This window comes from Gadus morhua, chromosome 14 (genome assembly GCF_902167405.1).
Source record: "Gadus morhua chromosome 14, gadMor3.0, whole genome shotgun sequence".
Taxonomy (NCBI): domain Eukaryota; kingdom Metazoa; phylum Chordata; class Actinopteri; order Gadiformes; family Gadidae; genus Gadus; species Gadus morhua.
Window position 1 is genome coordinate 19,014,181 of NC_044061.1, and position 21,630 is coordinate 19,035,810.

The following is a 21,630-nucleotide window of genomic DNA, read 5'->3' on the forward strand; positions in this document are numbered from 1 at the left end:
AAGAGAGAGAGAGAGGCTGAGAGAGAGAGAGACAGAGAGAGAGAGAGAGAGAGAGAGAGAGAGAGAGAGAGAGAAAAAGACAGAGTGAGAGGGAGAAGAGAGAGGCTGAGTGAGAGGGAGAGGGAGAGGGAGAGAGAGAGAGAGAGAGAGAGAGAGAGAGAGAGAGAGAGAGAGAGAGAGAGAGAGAGAGAGAGAGAGAGAGAGAGAGAGAGAGAGAGACACACACAAGGTCATGGAATGTGCCCTGCTTTGTGCCACAGTCTGTTTTAATGGCCTGGCCTGTGGTCAGTTGTGACACATGGCGTGCTCTGTCACAGGGCTATTCTTAGGACGAGGATAAGACTAACAGTGGAAGTACCCAAGAGACAGTAAAACACATCGACTAAACACACTGCACACACACACTCACACACAATTGAAAATTCATACATACAACCACACAAACACACTTGCATGTGAGAGTTGGGAGCAGTGTTCTGCCGGAATTACTAGAGCCTTGACTTTATCAGAGCCTTGACTGTCCAAAAGTGAAACTTTTGGACAGTTCCTTTTGTTTATGCTACATACGTTGTATGCTGATTTGACACCCAATGCTTAACCACCACTCTTCACCACATTTGCCCACATCTTCTTCGTCACCAATCTTATGGTACCGGTACATAAGACAACATCGGCCAATCACAAACTCTGTCCGTTGTAGCCCCACCCTCTAATTGTTATAGTTGATGACACTTACCTTATTTTATGACTATTTTGACCAAATCAACTTAACCAACCATTTGTTTTAAAAATGATGTTCAAGAAGTATTACTAATTCAAGTGTTTTATTTTGTTTAACTGTTTTAATATATAATTTGATGATTCTGTTCTGCTAAACCAGTTTTGTTGTGTGTCTGGTATCTGTTTAGTTGCCTTTTATCTCCCTCCTTCCTGGGAATTTAAAGAAGCGGTCTTCTAGGTGTTTGGTGCAGTTGGTGTTGATGTGCGTCCGTTGAAGGCAATGATGTTAAATCAATGTTAAAGAATTTGTGTACAGGCCTATGCTCAAATATCTCCACAAATCTAGTGAGATGGTGTACTTGTCCCAAAAGGGGGTCACAGACATTGAAGATGTATATTTATGTAGCCCTTAATCAGTCTGAAGGGCTTCACTGTGATCTGTCAATCCATCACATGATTGGCACTACAAAAGTGTCAACTCTACAAAATGTGTGATGCAAGTTTTATTTCTATGAGGTCATAACTTATATTCTTAGCAATGTTTGATCTGCTTATGTAGCCTATTATCTCTAGCCTGGCTATTGCCAGACCAAGCTCAATCGTAGATTGCACGTTTGTCCGGGGAAGTTGCTGTCATTTTCTTCAGCACAAGAGGCGTGATCAATGGGCCTAGTTCAAACGACTCGGTACGCAATTGGATGCTTGCCGTCGCTTCCCTGTCGTCATTGTGTTAAACCAGCCAAACTTGCGCCAGGGGGAAAAGCCAGCCTGATGATTGGCTCCCACAAAAACAATTAACAATTTCTTGTTTTTTTTTTAAACGATTTATGATGACTATATGCTCTGTAAGGTGACCTTGGGTGTCTTGAAAGGCGCCTCTAAATTAAATGTACTATTATTATTATTAAAAACGCATCGAAACTAGAAAGAAATGTAATGCTCATCTCCAGACCCTTCTGCAGGGTGAACTCAAATCACCGGCAGAATGGGCAGGGCTACCCGGTCTATATTATCTCAGTAAAGTCCAAATCTCGACATGTCGAGGACAAATAGCCAAATCTTTCAAATGTCCTGATCCTTGCACCCGTTCCCCCGTCCCAATGTTTCAACTGTTACTGCACATCAGTTGAGTTGATTGTATTATCATAAGTAGAAGTATTGCATTCCTTGGCTAATGTTTAGCAGAGTATGGTGTGTACTTGACTTCGAAGCAGAAACCACACTAACACAGAAGTTATTCCTTCAAATCAACGCTTTTGTGTGTGTGTAGAACAGACAGAGAAAGGCAGAGTATGTGTGATAGACAAATACAATTCTAACTACTGAAAGAGTGTCTGACGTGCGCAAGTGTGACAAAGATACTCAACGACAAAGGCACTCAAATTACTGTTGAGAGGAAGTTTTTGTTTTTGTCCTTGGCTGCTCTAGTGAGCAAATCTATGAATTGAAAGAACGACATCCGGAGGACAAACTTTTTGGTTTGTTGTGTGCATGGTTGTGTATGTTTTTGGTTATGTGTGTTTGGGGGTCTGGCGCATTTCATGGGTTTGTTTCAATAGGGCAAATGCTTGTGTGTAAGTTACCTTCCATGATGGAGATGTGGACAGCCCTCCGTCGGGTGCGGGGAACACTGGTCAGACGAGGGCCATGGGTGATGGAGGGACAACTCCTACTAGGGACCAGGCCAGCTCTATACACATACAACACACACTTTCATTAGTCACACAGATAGATCTTGCACGACGAAAGTCATTGAAGGTTGAGTGAGAGGTTATTAGGGTTGTGAGTAGGGGTGCAACGGATCACATAACCCCCGTGGTGAGGTAGAGGTGGTGAGAGGGTTAGTAGAGGTGAGAGGGTTAGTAGAGGTGAGTGGGTTAGTAGAGGTGGTGAGAGGGTTAGTAGGGTGGTGATGGGGTTAGTAGGGGTGAGAGGGTTAGTAGGGGTGAGAGGGTTAGTAGAGGTGAGAGGGTTAGTAGAGGTGAGAGGGTTAGGAGGGTGGTGAGAGGGTTAGTAGAGGTGAGAGGGTTAGTAGAGGTGAGAGGGTTAGTAGGGGTGAGAGGGTTAGTAGGGGTGAGAGGGTTAGTAGGGGTGAGAGGGTTAGTAGAGGTGGTGAGAGGGTTAGTAGAGGTGAGAGGGTTAGTAGAGGTGAGAGGGTTAGTAGGGTGAGAGGGTTAGTAGAGGTGAGAGGGTTAGTAGAGGTGAGAGGGTTAGTAGGGGTGAGAGCGTTAGTAGAGGTGAGAGGGTTAGTAGAGGTGAGAGGGTTAGTAGGGTGAGAGGTATAGTAGAGGTGAGAGGGTTAGTAGAGGTGAGAGGGTTAGTAGAGGTGAGAGGGTTAGTAGAGGTGAGAGGGTTAGTAGAGGTGAGAGGGTTAGTAGAGGTGAGAGGGTTAGGAGGGTGGTGAGAGGGTTAGTAGAGGTGAGAGGGTTAGTAGAGGTGAGAGGGTTAGTAGAGGTGAGAGGGTTAGTAGTGGTGAGAGGGTTAGTAGGGGTGAGAGGGTTAGTAGAGGTTAGAGGGTTAGTAGGGGTGAGAGGGTTAGTGGAGGTGAGAGGGTTAGTAGGGGTGAGAGGGTTAGTAGAGGTTAGAGGGTTAGTAGGGGTGAGAGGGTTAGTGGAGGTGAGAGGGTTAGTAGGGTGAGAGGGTTAGTAGGGTGAGAGGGTTAACCTGTGGATCTCAGGGGGGTCTCTCTTTATTTTGGCACTTTGTTCCATCACTTCTTTTGCAACTCTTCCACTAGAATAATGAAGAGTTATCATGTTAACAGACGTTAAGACTGACATCACAGCACTACCCCAGAGAGATAGAACCAAGCACATCGTATTTGCTTGATTGTAAACTAAGACTTATGTCAAATTATATCAGATGACAGAGCAGTGCATTGTAAACAGCTGTACAGAAAAGTGTACGGAAACTCTGGGCGCGGACAGATAGTATCCTACCTGTATCTGAAGCGACTTCCCTTAAAGAAGAGATTACTACTGGACACCGTGCGCACCTGGCTGGACTTCTCCAACCTGGGGGCGAGAAGGATAGAGATACATATATAGAGAGTGTTTTATATGCTTTGGTATAAGGAAACGTATTTGTCCTTCCAACAGCGCAATTGAATTGTGTAAGGGAGAGTGATGTCCATCTACATGACAAGTTAAACAGCCAGTAGGTGGTGGTGGTGGTGGTGGTGGTGGTGGTGGTGGTGGTGGTACTGACTTGTAGAAGGCCTGGTTCTCCACTCCACACTTCCACAGGTGCTTACAGGCCTCGGGGGTAGGAGCAAAGTACGTCAGGATGATCTTCTTATCCTGAAACACATAACAGAGCGGCCACCTTTCACTCATTGAGCGTGAGGCTATACAAATTCAGGCGATTCACGTTCAACAGAAATGTTTTATCTTTTTAAAAACAGGTTTTATTTCGGTTCAAAGGCATGTGGCTTTCTGAAGTATCGGTTGGAGGTTCTTGGATAAAAATTCTAAAGCTATAGGCTTGTTTTGAACATGCGTCATAGCATAGGCATGACTGACATGGCATGACAAGTCTTGCCAACTGAAAAGCAACTACTGCCGCTTTGGGTTGGGGGGTTCCGTTCTGGGTCAAAAGACTTCTTAAGTCGGGGGTGACTTTGGCCGTACACACATAGATAAGCAGAAATCAAAGCCATTCAAAATGACAACCAAAAGAAAAACCAAAGTTTACGTATAATTGTCAACAACAACAATTCAGATATCATCCCGTCAAACAAAAAAGTAATTTTTCCGACATTTTCTTCAGATGGCTGTAGACACAGTAATGGTTGATTTCAGTCTCAGTGCATTACTCTATGTGCCTCGGCCTGATGATTAAAACCGTTTAGGAGAAATCATTGTTCTCCTAACTCCCTCCTCGCTGGCGGCAAAATCACATGTCTTGAAACCCCCTCACTTCACCACTTTACCAGAGCTGACGTCAGCCCCCCTCTGGGCAGAAACATTATTGAGAGGTTTGTCACCTAGTGGGTAGGGGCCTTTAACCAAGTATTATCCAACAAAAAGAGTTAGCCAGCAATCTAAATAATATTTACACAAATGTCTTCAAATAATTTATTTAAAATGAAAACGGCTAAATGATAGAATAACTAAATAGTTAACACTGTGTATATATATGATGCAACATAGTCTACGACAAAGTCTGGGTATTTTCTTGCTTTGTGTCTTCAAGCATCTTTCTCTATTGTGAGAAGTGTGTGGTTCTCTATTATAGCATGGATCAGTGAGCTGTTCCTCGTGCGGTTCTCTATGAGAGCATGGATCAGTGGGCTGTTCCTCCTCTGGTTCTCTATGAGAGCATGGATCAGTGAGCTGTTCCTCATCTGGGTCTCTATGAGAGCATGGATCAGTGAGCTGTTCCTCGACTGGTTCTCTAGGAGAGGATGGATCAGTGAGCTGTTCCTCGACTGGTTCTCTATGAGAGCATGGATCAGTGAGCTGTTCCTTGTCTGGTTCTCTATGAGAGCATGGATCAGTGAGCTGTTCCTCGACTGGTTCTCTATGAGAGCATGGATCAGTGGGCTGTTCCTCGACTGGTTCTCTAGGAGAGCATGGATCAGTGAGCTGTTCCTCGACTGGTTCTCTAGGAGAGCATGGATCATTGAGCTGTTCCTCGACTGGTTCTCTAGGAGAGCATGGATCAGTGAGCTGTTCCTCGACTGGTTCTCTATGAGAGCATGGATCCGACATTGGAGTGATGTTTTAAATCAGCATGCACTCACCTCCTTCTGATTAGCGTAAACATGGAACGTCTTTGCCTCAAACTTGAGTTTGGTCACCTCATCCCTGTGGGGAGACGGGCGGTCGGGCAGAGACATGATGTGATCAGAGACAAAGAAAAATGTAATATGCACATACACACACACACACACACACAGACACACAGACGCACCAGTTAAGGAAGTGTATCCTCCTGTTTCCTTGGAGTACAGTGAAGCCAAATGGAGTGAAGGCCAAGAAGGCTGGGTTACCAGACACATCCTGGGAAAGACAGAAGCATCGTTAAAACACACACACACACACGCACACACACACACACACACACACACACACACACACACACACACACACACACACACACACACACACACACACACACACACACAAACATAGTGTGTCAATGTAATAGTATTTTTCCAACAGTAGTAACATTATGTGTTACCTTGCAGGGGTGAGGATCGATGCCGTACGTCTCCAGACTCTGAGCTTTCTGTAGGAAGTTGAGTTCAGATGTGTCTGGAGACTGTCCTCTGGTTGGAACAAAGAAAACACAGAAACAAAATACATTAAACCGTGTTTATTCTGCCAGCTCCATCCTGCAGTCAACAAACCCGGCCAAGGTAAGCCAGAACTGGGCCGAATTAGCTGTGCTTTGGTGAAGCTTCTGCCCTGGCAAGACCGACTGGTTTGCAACCTAAACTCCCCTTTCTAATTTCTTAAATTCTTGACGTAGAGAAACAAAGACCTTTCAATTCAAGAATGCATTTAATCTAATTATAAAAAATTGCATTGAAAATGAATGGCATTGAAAACGAAATTAAATGTATTCACAAAATTATATATATATTATTTCCCTTTGAAAAATAACAAAGATAAACACTAGAGGACGCTATAGTTCCGCGATTATTGGTTTAGATGAGAAAGAGACGTAACACAAAGAGAAAGACGTCAGAGAAGAAAAAGGGAGTTGAGGGAGAGATAAAGAAAGATAGAACCATAGAAAGGGAAAGAGCAGAAGATTAGAAGACTAGAAGATGAAGGGCCTGACGAGAGAGGTTTGTTTACAGGAAGGAAAGGAGGAAGGAGGCTTGAAAAAGTCATGACACAGTGCTTCAATGCACACACACACACACACACACACACACACACACACACACACACACACACACACACACACACACACACACACACACACACACACACACACACACACACACACACACACACACAGTATCATAGAGCAGTAGGAAGAGGAATACAATTACAGGCGAATACTCAGCATAAAAGGCGGATCTCAAATGACATATCTATTACCATGAATATCTATTGACACTGGTCTTTCATACTGAATATAAACGTTGTGGTATGGTTTGGATTGGAAATGTCCTCTCCTGAATATAAAGCTGACACCAACTGCAGAAAACATGTGTTGGTGTGTTTTATTTACTTCATTCTTTCCAACGACTGTTTATAAGGCGAATAGAAAGTGTACACCTGCTCCCTTAGAGTATTTAGAGTTTATGCAAGGAGCCCTAGAAAGAAATACTGCCACTTTGGGCACAAAGCTAAATAACTGAATCATGGTAAAACAGTATTGTTTCTACAACAGCCCTGACCACAGCACAGGCTGCCTGAGACATCTGCTCGTGGTGGTGCTGCTGTCCTTTGGTTGAGGGATGGCTGGTCTGCGTGTCTGAAGGTTGGCCCGCTGGCCGGTCCGGGGGTGTGGGTGGAGACGTGTGTGGGGGGGGGGGGGGGGGGGGGGGGGTTTGCCTGGAGGAGAACACGGCGCGGGGCCAGGTGTCGCCTTACATCAGCTCGGTCTTGTGGATGTCTGAGATGCGGCGCTCAAGCCGCTCCGAGTGTTTGGGGAAGAACTGGAACTTGGAGCTGTAGCCCTCGGGGTGTTTCCCCGGGTCGTAGTCCCCGATCTCCGCTGCCCCACAGAGGACAATGACGCACAGGGATAAATACACTTCATACACATTCCTGTTAAGTATAGAGTGCTCCGCTGCAACACCACCACTGCACAGGACAACATGGACATGTACCCTTCTATATTTAATATACCTTTCTAGATATTTAAGTTTCTATACGTTTCTATATTTAATATAGAAAAGTGAACACACTTTATATACGTCAAATAGAAAGAACTCTTACACACCCACCACCACCAAGGACAGCAACATGAGGACATAAATATAGAAAGGTAAAGATTTGATGTATGTTAATATAAGGAGCTCTTCCACCACCACCACCTCCACACAGGGCAATAATAGAAAGATATAAATCTAGAAATGTAAACACACTTTCTATACGTTGAATATAAAGAGCCCTTACAACACCACTCCCACACAGGACAACAATAGAAAGATATACATTTGGAAAGATTAATATAGAGCTATGTCTGCACCACACAGGAACATATCCTGCATAATTTAAGATAAATAGCCTTTAATGTAAAATATAAAGAGCTCTGCTACAGCACCACCAGAAAAGGAATATGAAGAAATAAAGAAAAATACACAGCTATGGAAATTACTAAACCTGTTTATGTTAATGTGAAATATAAACATCTCTGCCACAGCCCCAGCATACACGACCATATCAAATGAATATATATCCACGTTTATAGAGAAAAATATAGCGTTCAATTATCTTTGTTTTATTCTAGTCATTACATAATACTTTTACAATATAATGACTATATTATAAAATAAAGATAATGATTGAGTCATCAAATCATTGAAAAGTTGAATCTGCTATATGTTCTATATAAAAGAAAAACTACGGAGGAAAAACAAAGATGAAGATGTTTCTACCGAAAGCTCTTAAACAAATGCAATAACCTAAAGTTGTGTTAAAGTGGACGCCTGGGGCCGTGCCAGATGTCTCCATCCTACTGTAATTGAAGTGGGAGCTGATGAGGTGCTTAGCAATGCAGCACAGAGTCATTCCCTGTCGCAGGTATAAGGACACTCGAGGACACAGTGGGGCATTTACACTGCAGGACACACATCGGCGGGGCTCACCAGCCCACGAGTTCTCCTTCCACCGGCTGAATGCCAATGAGCCCTAAACCCAACTTAGGGGTGGGTGAGGGCAAGGGGGTGGGCGGGCTTTCAGATGAAAAATGAAGAAAGCAGAAAAGGTCAATGTCTCGCTAATGGAGAAGAAATCACCAGCATCTCAATGATAGCCCTGCATATTTTAGATAGGATTTTTGAAATAGGTTTTATATACGGCGATGAAACCATGCATAATAGTTAATTATGTGTACCTTGGAGTATGTAGGCAGCCAGTAGGGCAGCGTCCGAGGTCTTGCACAGAAGTCGGCCGTGATACAGATCCCTCTTAATCTGTAGGAAGACCAGGTATCTGTGGACCAGAGCACACACACACACACGCACACACACACATCAGGTTCTGGTCCGTGATAAGGAGGACCAGAACCAAACTACTCCCCACTGTGCAGATCTAAAGCAAAGAGGGCTAATGACTTATTTATAGACTGCTTTGGGTGAGGAAGGCTTCACAATATATCCGCAAAGAGGGCCCAAAGGGCTGTGTGTGTGTGTGTGTGTGTGTGTGTGTGTGTGTGTGTGTGTGTGTGTGTGTGTGTGTGTGTGTGTGTGTGTGTGTGTGTGTGTGTGTGTGTGTGTGTGTGTGTGTGTGTGTTTTGAGACAAAAGCGTTGTCTCCTTCTCCCTACTTTCTATCCCAACAATGATGTAATGATACCTTTAGTAACAATGTAATGATAGCAACAACGATAGCAATGATGGTTTGACATCAACACCTATAGTTATAATGTAATACTAGCAACCCTGATAGTAATGATAGTATGTTAGCAACACCTGTACTAATGATGTAATGATAGCAACGCCTAGTGGCTTCTTGGCCATTCTGGCACCCTAGGCGAGATCTCCTACTCCCCCCGCACCGCGGATAAGAAACACCATCTTCAGGAAAAATGGCATCAAATGCAGAAATTGAACTGAACATGCACAGCTGGTCCCTCCCCCATCATCTTTCATCTTCATCACACAGAAAACAAAGACATTTGTTGGGAATTGCAAATACTTACATTTGGAGATAGCTGGGAAAAACTAAACATTTGACAATACAAATATATATCTGGAGACAGCCCCCCATATGTATATGCCTAGGTGGGGTGACATTTTTTTCGTAAAGGCTCTAGGGGGATGATCTCTAGGTGATGTCCCTTGACATCACCTAGGTTGCCTTTGCCTAGAAACGGCCCTGGCAACAACAATTGTAACAATGTAAGGATAGCAATACCGATTGTATTGATTGTATGATAGCAACACCTTTAGTAACGATATAATATGAGCAACACCTATCGTATTGATAGTTTGATAGCAACATTGATAGTATGAAAGCAACACCTATTGTAGTGATAGTAGGATAGTAATGATATAATGTTAGCAACACCGATAGCACTGATAGTATGATAGCAACACCTATGATGTTATGATAGTCAACACCTCTACTAATGATGTAATGATAGCAACACCTATAGCAATGATTGTGGGAGTGTGTGTGGACGATGGCTGGTTTAAGCAACCTGGCCCAAGTCAGAATGATTGGACTGTGTGGCTGGGGGAGGCTGCAAATCTGCGGTTTAAACCAGCCATCACCACACACGCTCTTGAGAGAGATCTCCTGCATTGCAACATGGGAGCTCAAGCGTCATAAATCATCTGCAAACCTTACAATTAACCAGTTTTCAACGCAACCACCCTGCGTCCTTGTCTGAAGGAGCCCCGTTAAAAGTTACTGAGGTGGAGTGTGACAGCCACCTAGTTGGCGTGTATTATGGACATTACCGCAATGATATAATGATAGGCACCCCTATAGTAATGATGTAGTGGTAGCAGCACCTACAGTAATGATATAATGATAGGCACCCCTATAGTAATGATGTAGTGATAGCAGCACCTACAGTAATAATATAATGATAGCAACACCTACAGTAAGGATGTGATGATAGCCACCCCATAGTAATAATGTAATAATAGCAGCACCAATAGTAATGATAGTATGAAAGCAGCACCTATCATAATCATAGTATGATAGCAGCACCTATATTACTGTAATGTGTGAGCCTCTTCATGTTCAGCCAAATGGAAAAACATGACCACACAAATATGGATATAGGGAAAGAATGAGAGAGGGGGGTAGAGAGGAAGGCAGGGGAGAGAGAGAGAGGGGAGGGACCAAGAGAAAGAAGGAGGATGGAGAGAGGGAGGGAGAAAGAGACACAGAGAGATAGAGAAATAGGCAGAAACGGAGAGAGAGAGATAGCTAGATTGAGATAGAACAAGATAGAGAGAAATAGAAAGAAAGACAAAGATAGAGAGAGGGACAGAGCAGGAGATGCAGATGAATGACGTATGACGGCTGTGCTGCCTGAAGCTCCTGTGGGACTCCACCACAGAGGCACCTGGCGTGGTCCTCTGCATACTAAACCACCTCAGATGTGCTCCCGCTCCCAGCCAGCATACCGTACACACAGTGCAATCATATCCAACGCCGCTGCTCAAGGTCATAGACGCCCGAGGAATACACCTCCGCTTTTATAATGATGTGGGTCGTGATTGGCTGCTTATGTTTTGTGTGTGTTTTGTTGAGTATGTGTATGGTTATGTATGGCAATGTGTGTATATGTATGCATGCATAAGAATGTGTATATGAATATGTTTATGTGTACGTCCTTGTGTGTGTGTGTGTGTGTGTGTGTGTGTGTGTGTGTGTGTGTGTGTGTGTTTGTTTTAGAATGCTGAACGCAAGCAGATGGTGAAAGACGCCAGGGTCCCAGCTCCACCATGTGAAGGAGAGGTTTTATTTCAGGGCTGTAGTTGAATTATGTGATATACTGGCATCTCTGCCCAGTAACTGCTTCTCACAGCAGTTTGTCTGGCTGTCAAAAGGCAGGCCACACACACACACACAAACACACACACACAACCACACACACACACACACACACACACACACACACACACACACACACACACACACACACACACACACACACACACACACACACACACACACACACACGCACACGCACACGTAGGCATACACATGCACACTCAGGCATGACACACACACACACATATGCACAAAGACCCACATGCACAGACACACATGCACAAACACACATTCAAACACACACCCAATAATGCCCGTGCCCACGCACTGAAATTCACTTATGGAGACAAAACTATGATCTCCATTGTAGCCTTCACCATGTGAGAAATACTATCCGTGGAGAGAGCTAGGAGCTCCAGGTGTTGTCTCCTTGAATAGACCCATACCCACGGCAGACATCCAATGTTCCTCATAAAAACAGCTACCACAGTCAGCAGAATCTACTTTCACAATCAATTATTTTATTAAAAGCATAATCTGTGTAATGATGAGGGGAGAGCGTTCCCAGATGTCTGTTCCCTTCACCTCTCTCGCTTTATGTTATCTAAGATATTTGACTCCATAAAGATCACATATATCATAGATCATAACGATTAAAGTTCTGTTGACCACAAGCAACAAGATATGGCTCTGGGACTTTGTTTAATAGACCTTTGGGAAAATTAAGGACTCTGAAGATAAGCATCCATTCACTTACTACAACAAGCCATTTCTACATCTTTCCTCTAGTGAGGATTGCCCACCCATGTGCATAATGGATAGATCGGCAGTTTGTTAAGTCCACTGGGAAGGATGGTAGGTCGATCTTTCTACACTGAAATTGCTTCAACTAGTATGGTGTGGTATGCTTTAGACATAACCAGTCAAAGTGAAAATTGTGAAGATTGAGATACAAATGTGAGATCCTATGAGTTGTGACTGTGAGATACAGCTAGGCTCCAAACTTGGGATGTCGGCTTCATTCAACATAAGGTTAACCAGGGGGTGTGTCCAACCAGTTGTATGATGGGTAGACTAGCTTACCAGTTGGTACTGTTCACTGGGGGGATTGGTAGCTTGATCTGTCTATCATATATCTGGTCCATCATCTCACCTAGTGGTTAACCTCCAGCATCTCAACCGGTGGTTAACCTCCATCATCTCAGCCGGTGCTTAACCTCCATCATCTCAACCGGTGGTTAACATCCAGCACCTCGCCTTGTGTTTAACCTCCAGCATCTCACCTGGTGATCTCCTCCTTCAGGGCGGCAGGGTCCGGGGGGTAGAACTTGACCCGCAGACACATGGTGAAGGGGGGCTGGGCTGAAGACAGAGACAAACATCCATCTCTAGAAGGCTCTTCACCTAACTTGGTTTTCAGTGTGCATAGTAACAATGGAATTCTTCATAGTTTTCTCTATCGCCTATGTCTATAGCAGCATAGTTTCATCATTATGATCAATTCTTCAAACGTATAATGTATGTAGTGTAAAATACATACAATCCCATCCTATCCGGATGAGGTGTGTGTAGATTTTCTACTTTGTAATCGCTGCCGTTTCTCACTAAAAGGGCTCTAAAGTTACAGTTTCCTATGAAGTTAGATGGGTTTCTATCCTGATATCTCTCACTGAGAGAGCGTCTCAACGGCTAGAGTACCAGACAGGGCTTGGACAAACACAGTGTGTACTTACATTTCATCTGTTTGGCAATTGATTTGGAGAACTCCAGCCAATGCTGAAATGGAAAACCACACAAACAACAAGAGGAAGGGAGACATGGGGAATGTATTAAAAGGAGGGGCTGGGTTTGGCAGGCATGTGTGGCTCACCTGCGGTGTGTTGACTTTCCTGCGAGAGATTGTGAAGTGATTGAGCACAATGGAGGTGAGGGTGGAGGACGACACCTTGACTCCCTGTCATGTTTATTTACAAGGAGCTCCTTTTCAGCAACCCAATGAGCGCCACCGAGCCTGCACGGTGGAGCCTGCGTTGTGTCTCCTGGTGATTAGCAGGCCAATTTCTCGGTAGCGGCTTTAGTTAGCGGCTCAGCTAGATGACAATAGTTCAATGCAGTGTTCCTTAGCATGTGGTGCTGTTGCTAGGATCCTGAAAATGAACAGGACTAGCGACGGTAGCCAGCACCTCAGATAGGTAACGACAGGAATGCAGGCCTACCTAGAATGTGTTGATAATACTATGCTCGGACGCATCAATTGCTTACCGCTGTAACTAGTGCTCCAGCTTGCTATGTTGTAAAAATAATAAGGGCCTCAGCTGTAGCCAGTCCCACAGATAATTAGGTTGAGAGTCTATCGCTAGCCACTCTAGCTATCGTCTCAGCTAGGTTACAAAACTGCAATGCAGTACCTGCAATACCTATATGAGTTATGAGAGTTGCTCTTCAAAAGCCCAGTTAAGGGGCTCCATTGTGTGTGTTATTTGACTGCTTGAATATTCAGTTATGCTGAAGCCCTGAGTTGGCCAGCGTGGGACCTGATCTGAGTTGGCAGGAGGGGTGAATATGAGTGGGTATGATGGGTTTGGTGCCAGGACCCTCATGCCGGCATGTGAAGGTCAGGGTGAAGGTCTGTGCTGGGCTGCTGTTGTAGGTGCCAGGGATGAGGGGGTATGTGCTGGTTCCACTGTCCCTGTAGCCTCTGACTTTCTTATAAAAGGTTCCGTATGAAATTTGCCATCTGGAATCAATTATTATATCTAATCTTATTTGGATCATTCACAGCGTTATCATGAGCAAACCAAAACAATGATAACACTACTGCATTATAGCCTAACATGTGATTAGTTTTAATGAAAGCCTGTAATCCAACAATCGATGAACAAGCGAATCGATCATTGATGAGATCACTTCTTCACAGGACAAACACAGGGGTCGCTTATAACTCTGATCATGGGTCTGCAGATAACCTGTGAAAGGAGCTGACCGTGTTATGTAATTTCGTGTTATGAGCGACAACTGTGCTTGTACTGCGGCGAAACCTCTGGTCTATTAATCAGGACCGTATATAATAATGACTGGATCAATCAATTGAAGGTGGTTGAGGTAAGATTGTATATTGTATCTATACATTTTGTGTCATTCTTTAGAAATACCATCTGTCAACTATATGTGGGTGAAATATGCTGCAAGATTATCTGATATGGTTGCCAAATTTAGATTTCAGACCATTTGCGGCAACATTTTTTCAGGGCATCTCATCCCTGATTGGTTCAGGGAATAGATCGTTCCCGTCAATCCCATTCTCATATACAACCTTATCATCTCAATTGCGGAAAGGTGTTTCAAAATGTTGCTCTCTTTTGGTGCTTAGACTCTGGGGCTTGGTGAGGCTGCACACCTGTGGTGCACTGGGCAATCGGGGCATACGGGATAAATCTGCCATCATGCCACACTCTCAGAGAGATCTCTGACATGTCAGCAGTAAACAGCTGCTCTGGTTGTCAAATCCTGCCAAGTCTCCAATAACTGGTGTGAACAACATCTGTGTCGTGGTCGTTGGAGGAGCCCATTAAAGCCACCTAAGTGGCGTGTGGCAGGGGTCTACTGCGATACATGCCTAATAAATCAATCAAATGTGTCTGTGGAGCCCTGATCTCCTAGCTGACAGAGAATAACCTCATGGAGTTACAGTTAGTCTGAGGGCTGTGAAGAGAGGTCTGTTGCCTACCCTTGCATCATCAGCCACACAGTGTCCCCCCTTTATCCCGTTAGTTTAAATTGTATTAATGAGATAAAGCGTGGCAAGGGCTATTTATAGGTTTTCAAAGGAAAAGGCAGGATAAGAACATATCATAAGAACAAGAGTTTTTAGTGCTAAAAGTGCATTGAATCAGTATGCGATTAAATTACACCGCTGCGATTCAAGGATGTTGATAGCACAGCTACATGGCTACACGTTCATTCCGAATCAAATAACTATTCAAATAATGCAATGCAAATCTACCAGGCCTATACAAAATAATTTGTTGCCATAAAGTCAAAGCATACAATCAAAATTGGAGTACAACAAATGTTTCTTCAAACATGGTGCTGAATTTTCGATGGCCGATGCTACTGTTGCTGAAGCTGAACGCTGGCTTACCCTCTGCTTGTCTGGGTCCACATATCTGATGCCAAAGTAGTCTTTCTCCAGCAGGTTGAGGTGGTGGCAGATGAGGTCGAACAGGTACTGTCCCTTGGCATCTCGCTGCAGAAGACAGCATTTAAAGAGAACATTTTAGAAGAATTATACTCCATTGGGCAAATACGTTTCCAGATTTTTGTCCAGCTGTTGAGGTAGTGTATGTGGTGGTGTATGTAAATATGGGCACAAACACATCAACTGGGACAACATCTTTGACGTGCAATGGGTTTCGAAGCAGGTGGACTCCAACTCATTTCACCCCATCTTTGCTCAGGTATCAAAATATTTCAAGGCCGGACGTCCAGAAAAGGTTTAAATATTTCACTATACCTCGGGGGAAATATCACAGGGCCATAAAATATTCACTTGCAGCAGCCACCATCCGTGGACCCTCTGAAAAATCTCAGCTCCATAAAGGGGAGTGGCAGAAGCAGTGAATGTTCGAGGTGTAGGCGATGGGAACGGCAACCAGCGTGAGAAGAGGCCACTACCTGGAAAGTCGTTCCCATCCCTGCACTCCAAAAAGATGTAATCTAAAAACAGACCATAATTGTGTGGTCAACAAGAGGCAGGAGCCCGCCGTCTTCAGGATCTCGTTCGGTGGACACTGAAGGACATGTCCGCTGACCCAGGTCGGAGTCAATTCAAATGCGGGTTGCCACCTGAATGTGCACTCAACGTGACAGACTGGCTGAAGAATGAATCATTTTTTTCTCAGAAACATCTAGCTCAGCACCGTTTCTCTGGAGATGCTAATCAGATTGAAGGACCTGCGTAGGCCGTGCCTTGCTCAACGGCGCTTTCCAGCTAGCCCGTCGGTGTCATGTTCTCCGCCGTGTAATAAATCAAATCCTAATCTTTCCATTGCACTCTCTTGCTCTCCATCACAAGTGATTGAAAGTTCAGCCGTCTCGCAGTTTGTCAGTTTGCGAGCTGAGGTTGTTGGTAATAATGCTCGGGACTGCCGTAGCTTCTCCTTTTGGAGTGGGGACTCGCTTTGGCAGTGTTTACTTGTATGTCACTTCAGTGTCGCTGTGCACAAATATTCCCATCCCAACTGTCATACCATATGTTCAGTCAGAGATATACACACTATTGAAAATGCTTTCCCCATATTTTCCCATATCAATCCAGAGACAGAAATGCTTACTATGCTACCAAGTAATGTGCTGTGTAGAATGTGAGGATAAATTGTGACTATGACAAAGGGAAAATAATCACCTGTCTAGTAGTGAACAACTGTTATATAAAATAAAATGGATTATTTAATGCATACATTGAACCTGCTAGTCGTAAGTAACTAAAGATGTTATAAGGGGATATGGTCAAAAACACATCTCAGGCCTTCGATCAAGCTTCACTGCACCTGAACTCCCCTCGACATCAGCTGCTCTGCTCTGCTCCACCCTCTCAGCTCCTATCTGCCCATTCCTTCCTGTCCCCTCCAGGTCTCACCTATCTCGTCTCCGTCCCTCCTCTTCTTTCCTCACTTCCTCCCCCGCTCTCGTCTATTCCCCTCCTCACCCACCTCTTCTCTCCGCTCTCCTTCTTCCTCCTCCTCATCTCCACTCTACATTTTTTTTCATCTCCTCTCCTCACTGTTCCCGCCCCTCTTCTATTCTTCCTTCTTGTCTCATCAGGTCTCATCTCGCCCCTCCATACCTTCCTCTCCACTTCTCCTTCTCTCTTGTCCTCCTTCTCTCCTCCACCTCCTCCTGCCCTCCCCTCCCCTCACCCCTCTCTCCTCCCTGTCATTGCATCTATGTTACACCGTCCCCACACATAAAGTTATGCACCCGGACATGCCTGCTGACTAATCAGGCGGCAGAAATAGAAGAAGGCACACAACCTTATATGGGCGCACAGAAGCTTGCACGCACATACATTCACATGCACTGACACCCTAACTTCATCTCTCACTCGTCCTACCCTCCTCCCTTTCTCTTCCTCCCACTCTCTCTCTCTTCCTCCCGCTTTCTATCCCCCTCCTTCACTCTCCCTCTCTCTCTGTCCCTCTTCCTCTCTCTTCCTCCCTCTCGCTCTATCTCTGCCCGTCTCTCTCCCGCTGCCCCCCTCTCTACCTCCCTCAGACACTCACAGTATTACTCATTGTATTTTAATGTCTGAGGTACACCTGTGATACCGTTAACATTTTCCAAGGCTGCGCCGCCTCCTCATCCCATCTGGCCCCTATTACATATATGTTGCAGAAAAGCCCAAATAAGCCTTTACAATAGTCAGTATGTGTGTGTGTGTGTGTGTGTGTGTGTGTGTGTGTGTGTGTGTGTGTGTGTGTGTGTGTGTGTGTGTGTGTGTGTGTGTGTGTACTAACTGTGTTAATATTGTATTCTATTTATGTATTTTTGCATTTCATCCAGCGTTTGCTATTTGTACTTACTGTATACGAATCGCACCGTGTGTTAATGTTTTTTATTCGGTGTGTGTTCAGTGTGTGCTGTCATGCAGGTCTTAATGGTTTGGGTCCAGGATTATTATTGATGACCCACAGTCAATATATGATCACAAAAAAACAACAGATTGACAGGTTAATTAATCTCAATCATCATTACCAGCAGAATAAGCTGCAAAGAGTTATCAGGTTAACTCTCTCTCTCTCTGCCTTGCTGTAACTATACACACACCACACAAACATCTATACCCACAATCACAGACACATAAAACCAACAAACAAACACACACACACACGCACACAACTACACGTATGTAAGCACGCACACACTCACAGACCACACTCACAGGCATTGTGCAAAAACAAACATGCACACACACACACACACACACACACACACACACACACACACACACACACACACACACACACTAACACTTATGTATAATCAAACACACATACACTATCTGCAAAGTGTCCCCAGAGACTCTCCTGGTCGATGCCGATGGGGAGATGAATGCAGCCTGATAATACCCATATTACTTAACGTCAGTTTGGTGAAAACCAACCAATCCCATTCGCAAACATCTTCCAGATTATCATGAGCTTCCTCTAATAGGTTGGGGAGTTGGGAATAGGCCCACTCCTTACTCTCCAGACAGCCAATAAGAGCTCCTGCTCTGCTCTGGCTACAGCTCAACACGGCAGCTGCAGCAGTAATCCACAGTGGACTATACAAGCGTCACTGCCTGCAGGCACTGCGCCGCTACACTCAGCCTGCTGCGGCATTGTGCTGCTAATCGTTTTCTTAAAGATTCTCTCTGTTTTTAGGGGGCCTTTTCAGCAAGCTGCACTGAGCTCCACAAAACCTGAAGCTATTGAGAGAATAACAACCTCACAGGCTTTCAATCAGGTCCAGTTTAATCAAGCGTTACTGACCCTGAACGCCCTCTGCATCACCTCCTCTCCTCACTACTCCCTGTTGTCCTTCATCTCTCCTTCTCCTTTCTGTTTCCCTTTCTCTCATGCCCCCTGCTTTCCTTCTCCTCTCCTCTCCACACTGCTCTACTACCCGCTTCTCCATCGCTTACCTCCTCTCTCCCCTCCTATACCCTTCCTCCCTCTCCTCTCTCCTCCTTTCAACTCCAAGCCCCTTCTCTTCTCTGCATCTTTCTTCCCCTTTCCTAAACCCTCCTCTCTTCTTCGCCTCTCATCTCCTCACTGCCTCTCTTCTCCTCTCCTCACTGCCTCCCCCCTTCTCTCTTCTCTCCTCTCCTTACTGCCTCTCCCCTCCTCCTTTCTCCTCTCCTCACTGCCTCCCCCCTTCTCTCTTCTCTCCTCTCCTTACTGCCTCTCCCCTCCTCCTTTCTCCTCTCCTTACTGCCTCTCCCCTCCTCTCTTCTCTCCTCACTGCCTCCCCCCTTCTCTCTTCTCTCCTCTCCTTACTGCCTCTCCCCTCCTCCTTTCTCCTCTCCTTACTGCCTCTCCCCTCCTCTCTTCTCTCCTCACTGCCTCTCCCCTCCTCTCTTCTCTCCTCACTGCCTCTCCCCTCCTCTCTTCTCTCCTCACTGCCTCTCCCCTCCTCTCTTCTCTCCTTATTGCCTCTACCCTTCTCTCTTCTCTCCTCTCCTTACTGCCTCTCCCCTCCTCTCCTCACTGCCTCTCCCCTCCTCTCTTCTCTCCTCTCCTTACTGCCTCTACCCTTCTCTCTTCTCTCCTCTCCTTACTGCCTCTCCCCTCCCCTCCTCTCTTCTCTCCTTATTGCCTCTCCCCTCCTCTCTTCTCCTCTCCTTACTGCCTCTACCCTCCTCTTTTCTTGTCTCCTCACTCTTCTCATCTCCTCTCCCCCTCCTCCTCCTCACATCTCTTCCCCCCCTCCAACTGCTTCTCTCGTTTCCTCTCCCCTCCTCCCTCCACCACCCATTTCCTCATTGCATCTATATTTTCCCATTGCCATGTATATATTAATATATATAAGTATGCGCCCCCTGAGCAGAGCTATATGCTATATATTTCATTGTTCTGCATACTGGAGAAGTTGACCCCGGGTCGCAGATGGATAGAAAATAGACAAATGCTCGAAGGTAGAACAACTAAATTTATCCTAAGTTAAGCTTTGAGTGCATCATGCCTCTGAGATTTGAGCCGAAGGAGACCGCTCTATTGAGTGCTGGTTAGGGAGGGAAGTGGTTGCCTAAAGCGTTGTGGTAATGCTCTTACAGGGGAGAATCCGCAGACAAATAATGTTGTTTGAGGTCTTGTGGTTTCGGCTTGAGAGGATTGTTAGTCTTTTACGTCAACTACTCCTCTTAACACTGTCCTGCGGAATGAATCACCTTTCTTATGGAGGAATTGCACAACTGCCCCCAACAAACTTCCCTCCTCTTTTCAAACAAATAATAGTGCATTGAATAGTGTATTGAGGTAAAGGTAGAGTACTGTCAATGCAATTTAAACTCATTGGAGAGTAGGGCAACCTAGTGTGTGTCTGTGTGTGGGTGCGTGTGTGCGTGCATGTGAGCGTGCGTCAATTCATGCGTGTGTATCACATTTTGCAACCTTGGACATAGTGTCATTCATACTGTTAAGGATTAAATTAGACACCTAAACAAAGGGGCTGGAAGGTAATCTCTCTCTCTCTCTCTCTCTCTCTCTCTCTCTCTCTCTCTCTCTCTCTCTCTCTCTCTCTCTCTCTCTCTCTCTCTCTCTCTCTCTCTCTCTCTCTCTCTCTCTCTCTCTCTCTCTCTCTCTCTCTCTCTCTCTCCCCATCCCTCCAGAAACACCTCAACAGACCTGTGAGTAAAGAAAGGTTGATTTGACCGCACTGACGTCAGCCTCTATGAGTCATGGTTAGAGGGGATTAATGCAGTGGGAGAAACATTTCTAACAAGCATGGGCCCATTAGTGTTTCCACAGCCACACGTTGCCTCATCAAACATACGATAAAGATGACGACAGGAAATAGACTTTGCCGGGTACTCAAGGATGGTTTGGTTCCTTATTGAGAAGTTGCAGAGAACAGGGAACAGCAACAGCTAGGCGTTCTCCAGGCCTGTCCGAGCTTCGCTTTCGATTAATTATTGATATGGGTTTCATATCAGCGTGGGGAAACCTAACATCAATAAAAGATAGTGTCATTTTATGGGGCCGAGCATGTTGATTGTATCAGCGCAGACGTGTGGGGGGACTCTAAATGTTGTTGCATGAAGCGAGGAGCGTTCCGCAAGATACTTGAAATTTGGATTCTGATGCAGAGATTGCTTTTTTAAATGACATGTTGTGTACGTTATACAGCACGAAGCACCTGTGTCCTGGTAAAGCTGCAGTTAGGCAGGGTTAGCAGAAGCCAGACATTGATCGTATGACATGGTGGTAGGGTTATCAACCAGTACACACTGGAGCGTGGACTGGAGAACTTGGGAACAATTCATGCTACCTGTTGCAACATAAACAACAAGGATGAACTTTCTACATTCTTCCTCTGATTGCATGTTGCAGTTAAAGAGCTTATGAAAAACTGTATTTATATTTTGAGGGCATATTTTATCCACTCCAAGGAAGACTTACTTAAGGGACATGTTGAAATGAGAATAGGTAAAAGCAAAGCAAAACACTACAGTCATTTCATATACAACAAAACCAATATAATTTATATATATAATAGCCAAAACAATGCAG

The 21,630-nt window shown here is 45.0% G+C and overlaps 1 protein-coding gene across 2 annotated transcripts in view; it reads right to left on the reverse strand.

Moving 5' to 3' along the window:
• LOC115559136 (FERM domain-containing protein 5) overlaps window positions 1–21,630 on the reverse strand; it is a 66,433-nt gene that overhangs the window by 5,898 nt on the left and 38,905 nt on the right. For both annotated transcript variants that reach the window (XM_030377838.1, XM_030377837.1), the window contains exons 3-14: window positions 15,501–15,605; window positions 13,093–13,135; window positions 12,643–12,721; window positions 8,743–8,840; window positions 7,275–7,398; window positions 5,905–5,992; window positions 5,635–5,723; window positions 5,465–5,528; window positions 3,928–4,019; window positions 3,660–3,734; window positions 3,385–3,453; window positions 2,304–2,410 (exon numbers count right to left, since the gene is read on the reverse strand). In XM_030377838.1, coding sequence (XP_030233698.1) covers window positions 2,304–2,410; window positions 3,385–3,453; window positions 3,660–3,734; window positions 3,928–4,019; window positions 5,465–5,528; window positions 5,635–5,723; window positions 5,905–5,992; window positions 7,275–7,398; window positions 8,743–8,840; window positions 12,643–12,721; window positions 13,093–13,135; window positions 15,501–15,605 — 1,033 coding nt within the window. The remainder of the gene's footprint in view (window positions 1–2,303; window positions 2,411–3,384; window positions 3,454–3,659; window positions 3,735–3,927; window positions 4,020–5,464; window positions 5,529–5,634; window positions 5,724–5,904; window positions 5,993–7,274; window positions 7,399–8,742; window positions 8,841–12,642; window positions 12,722–13,092; window positions 13,136–15,500; window positions 15,606–21,630) is intronic.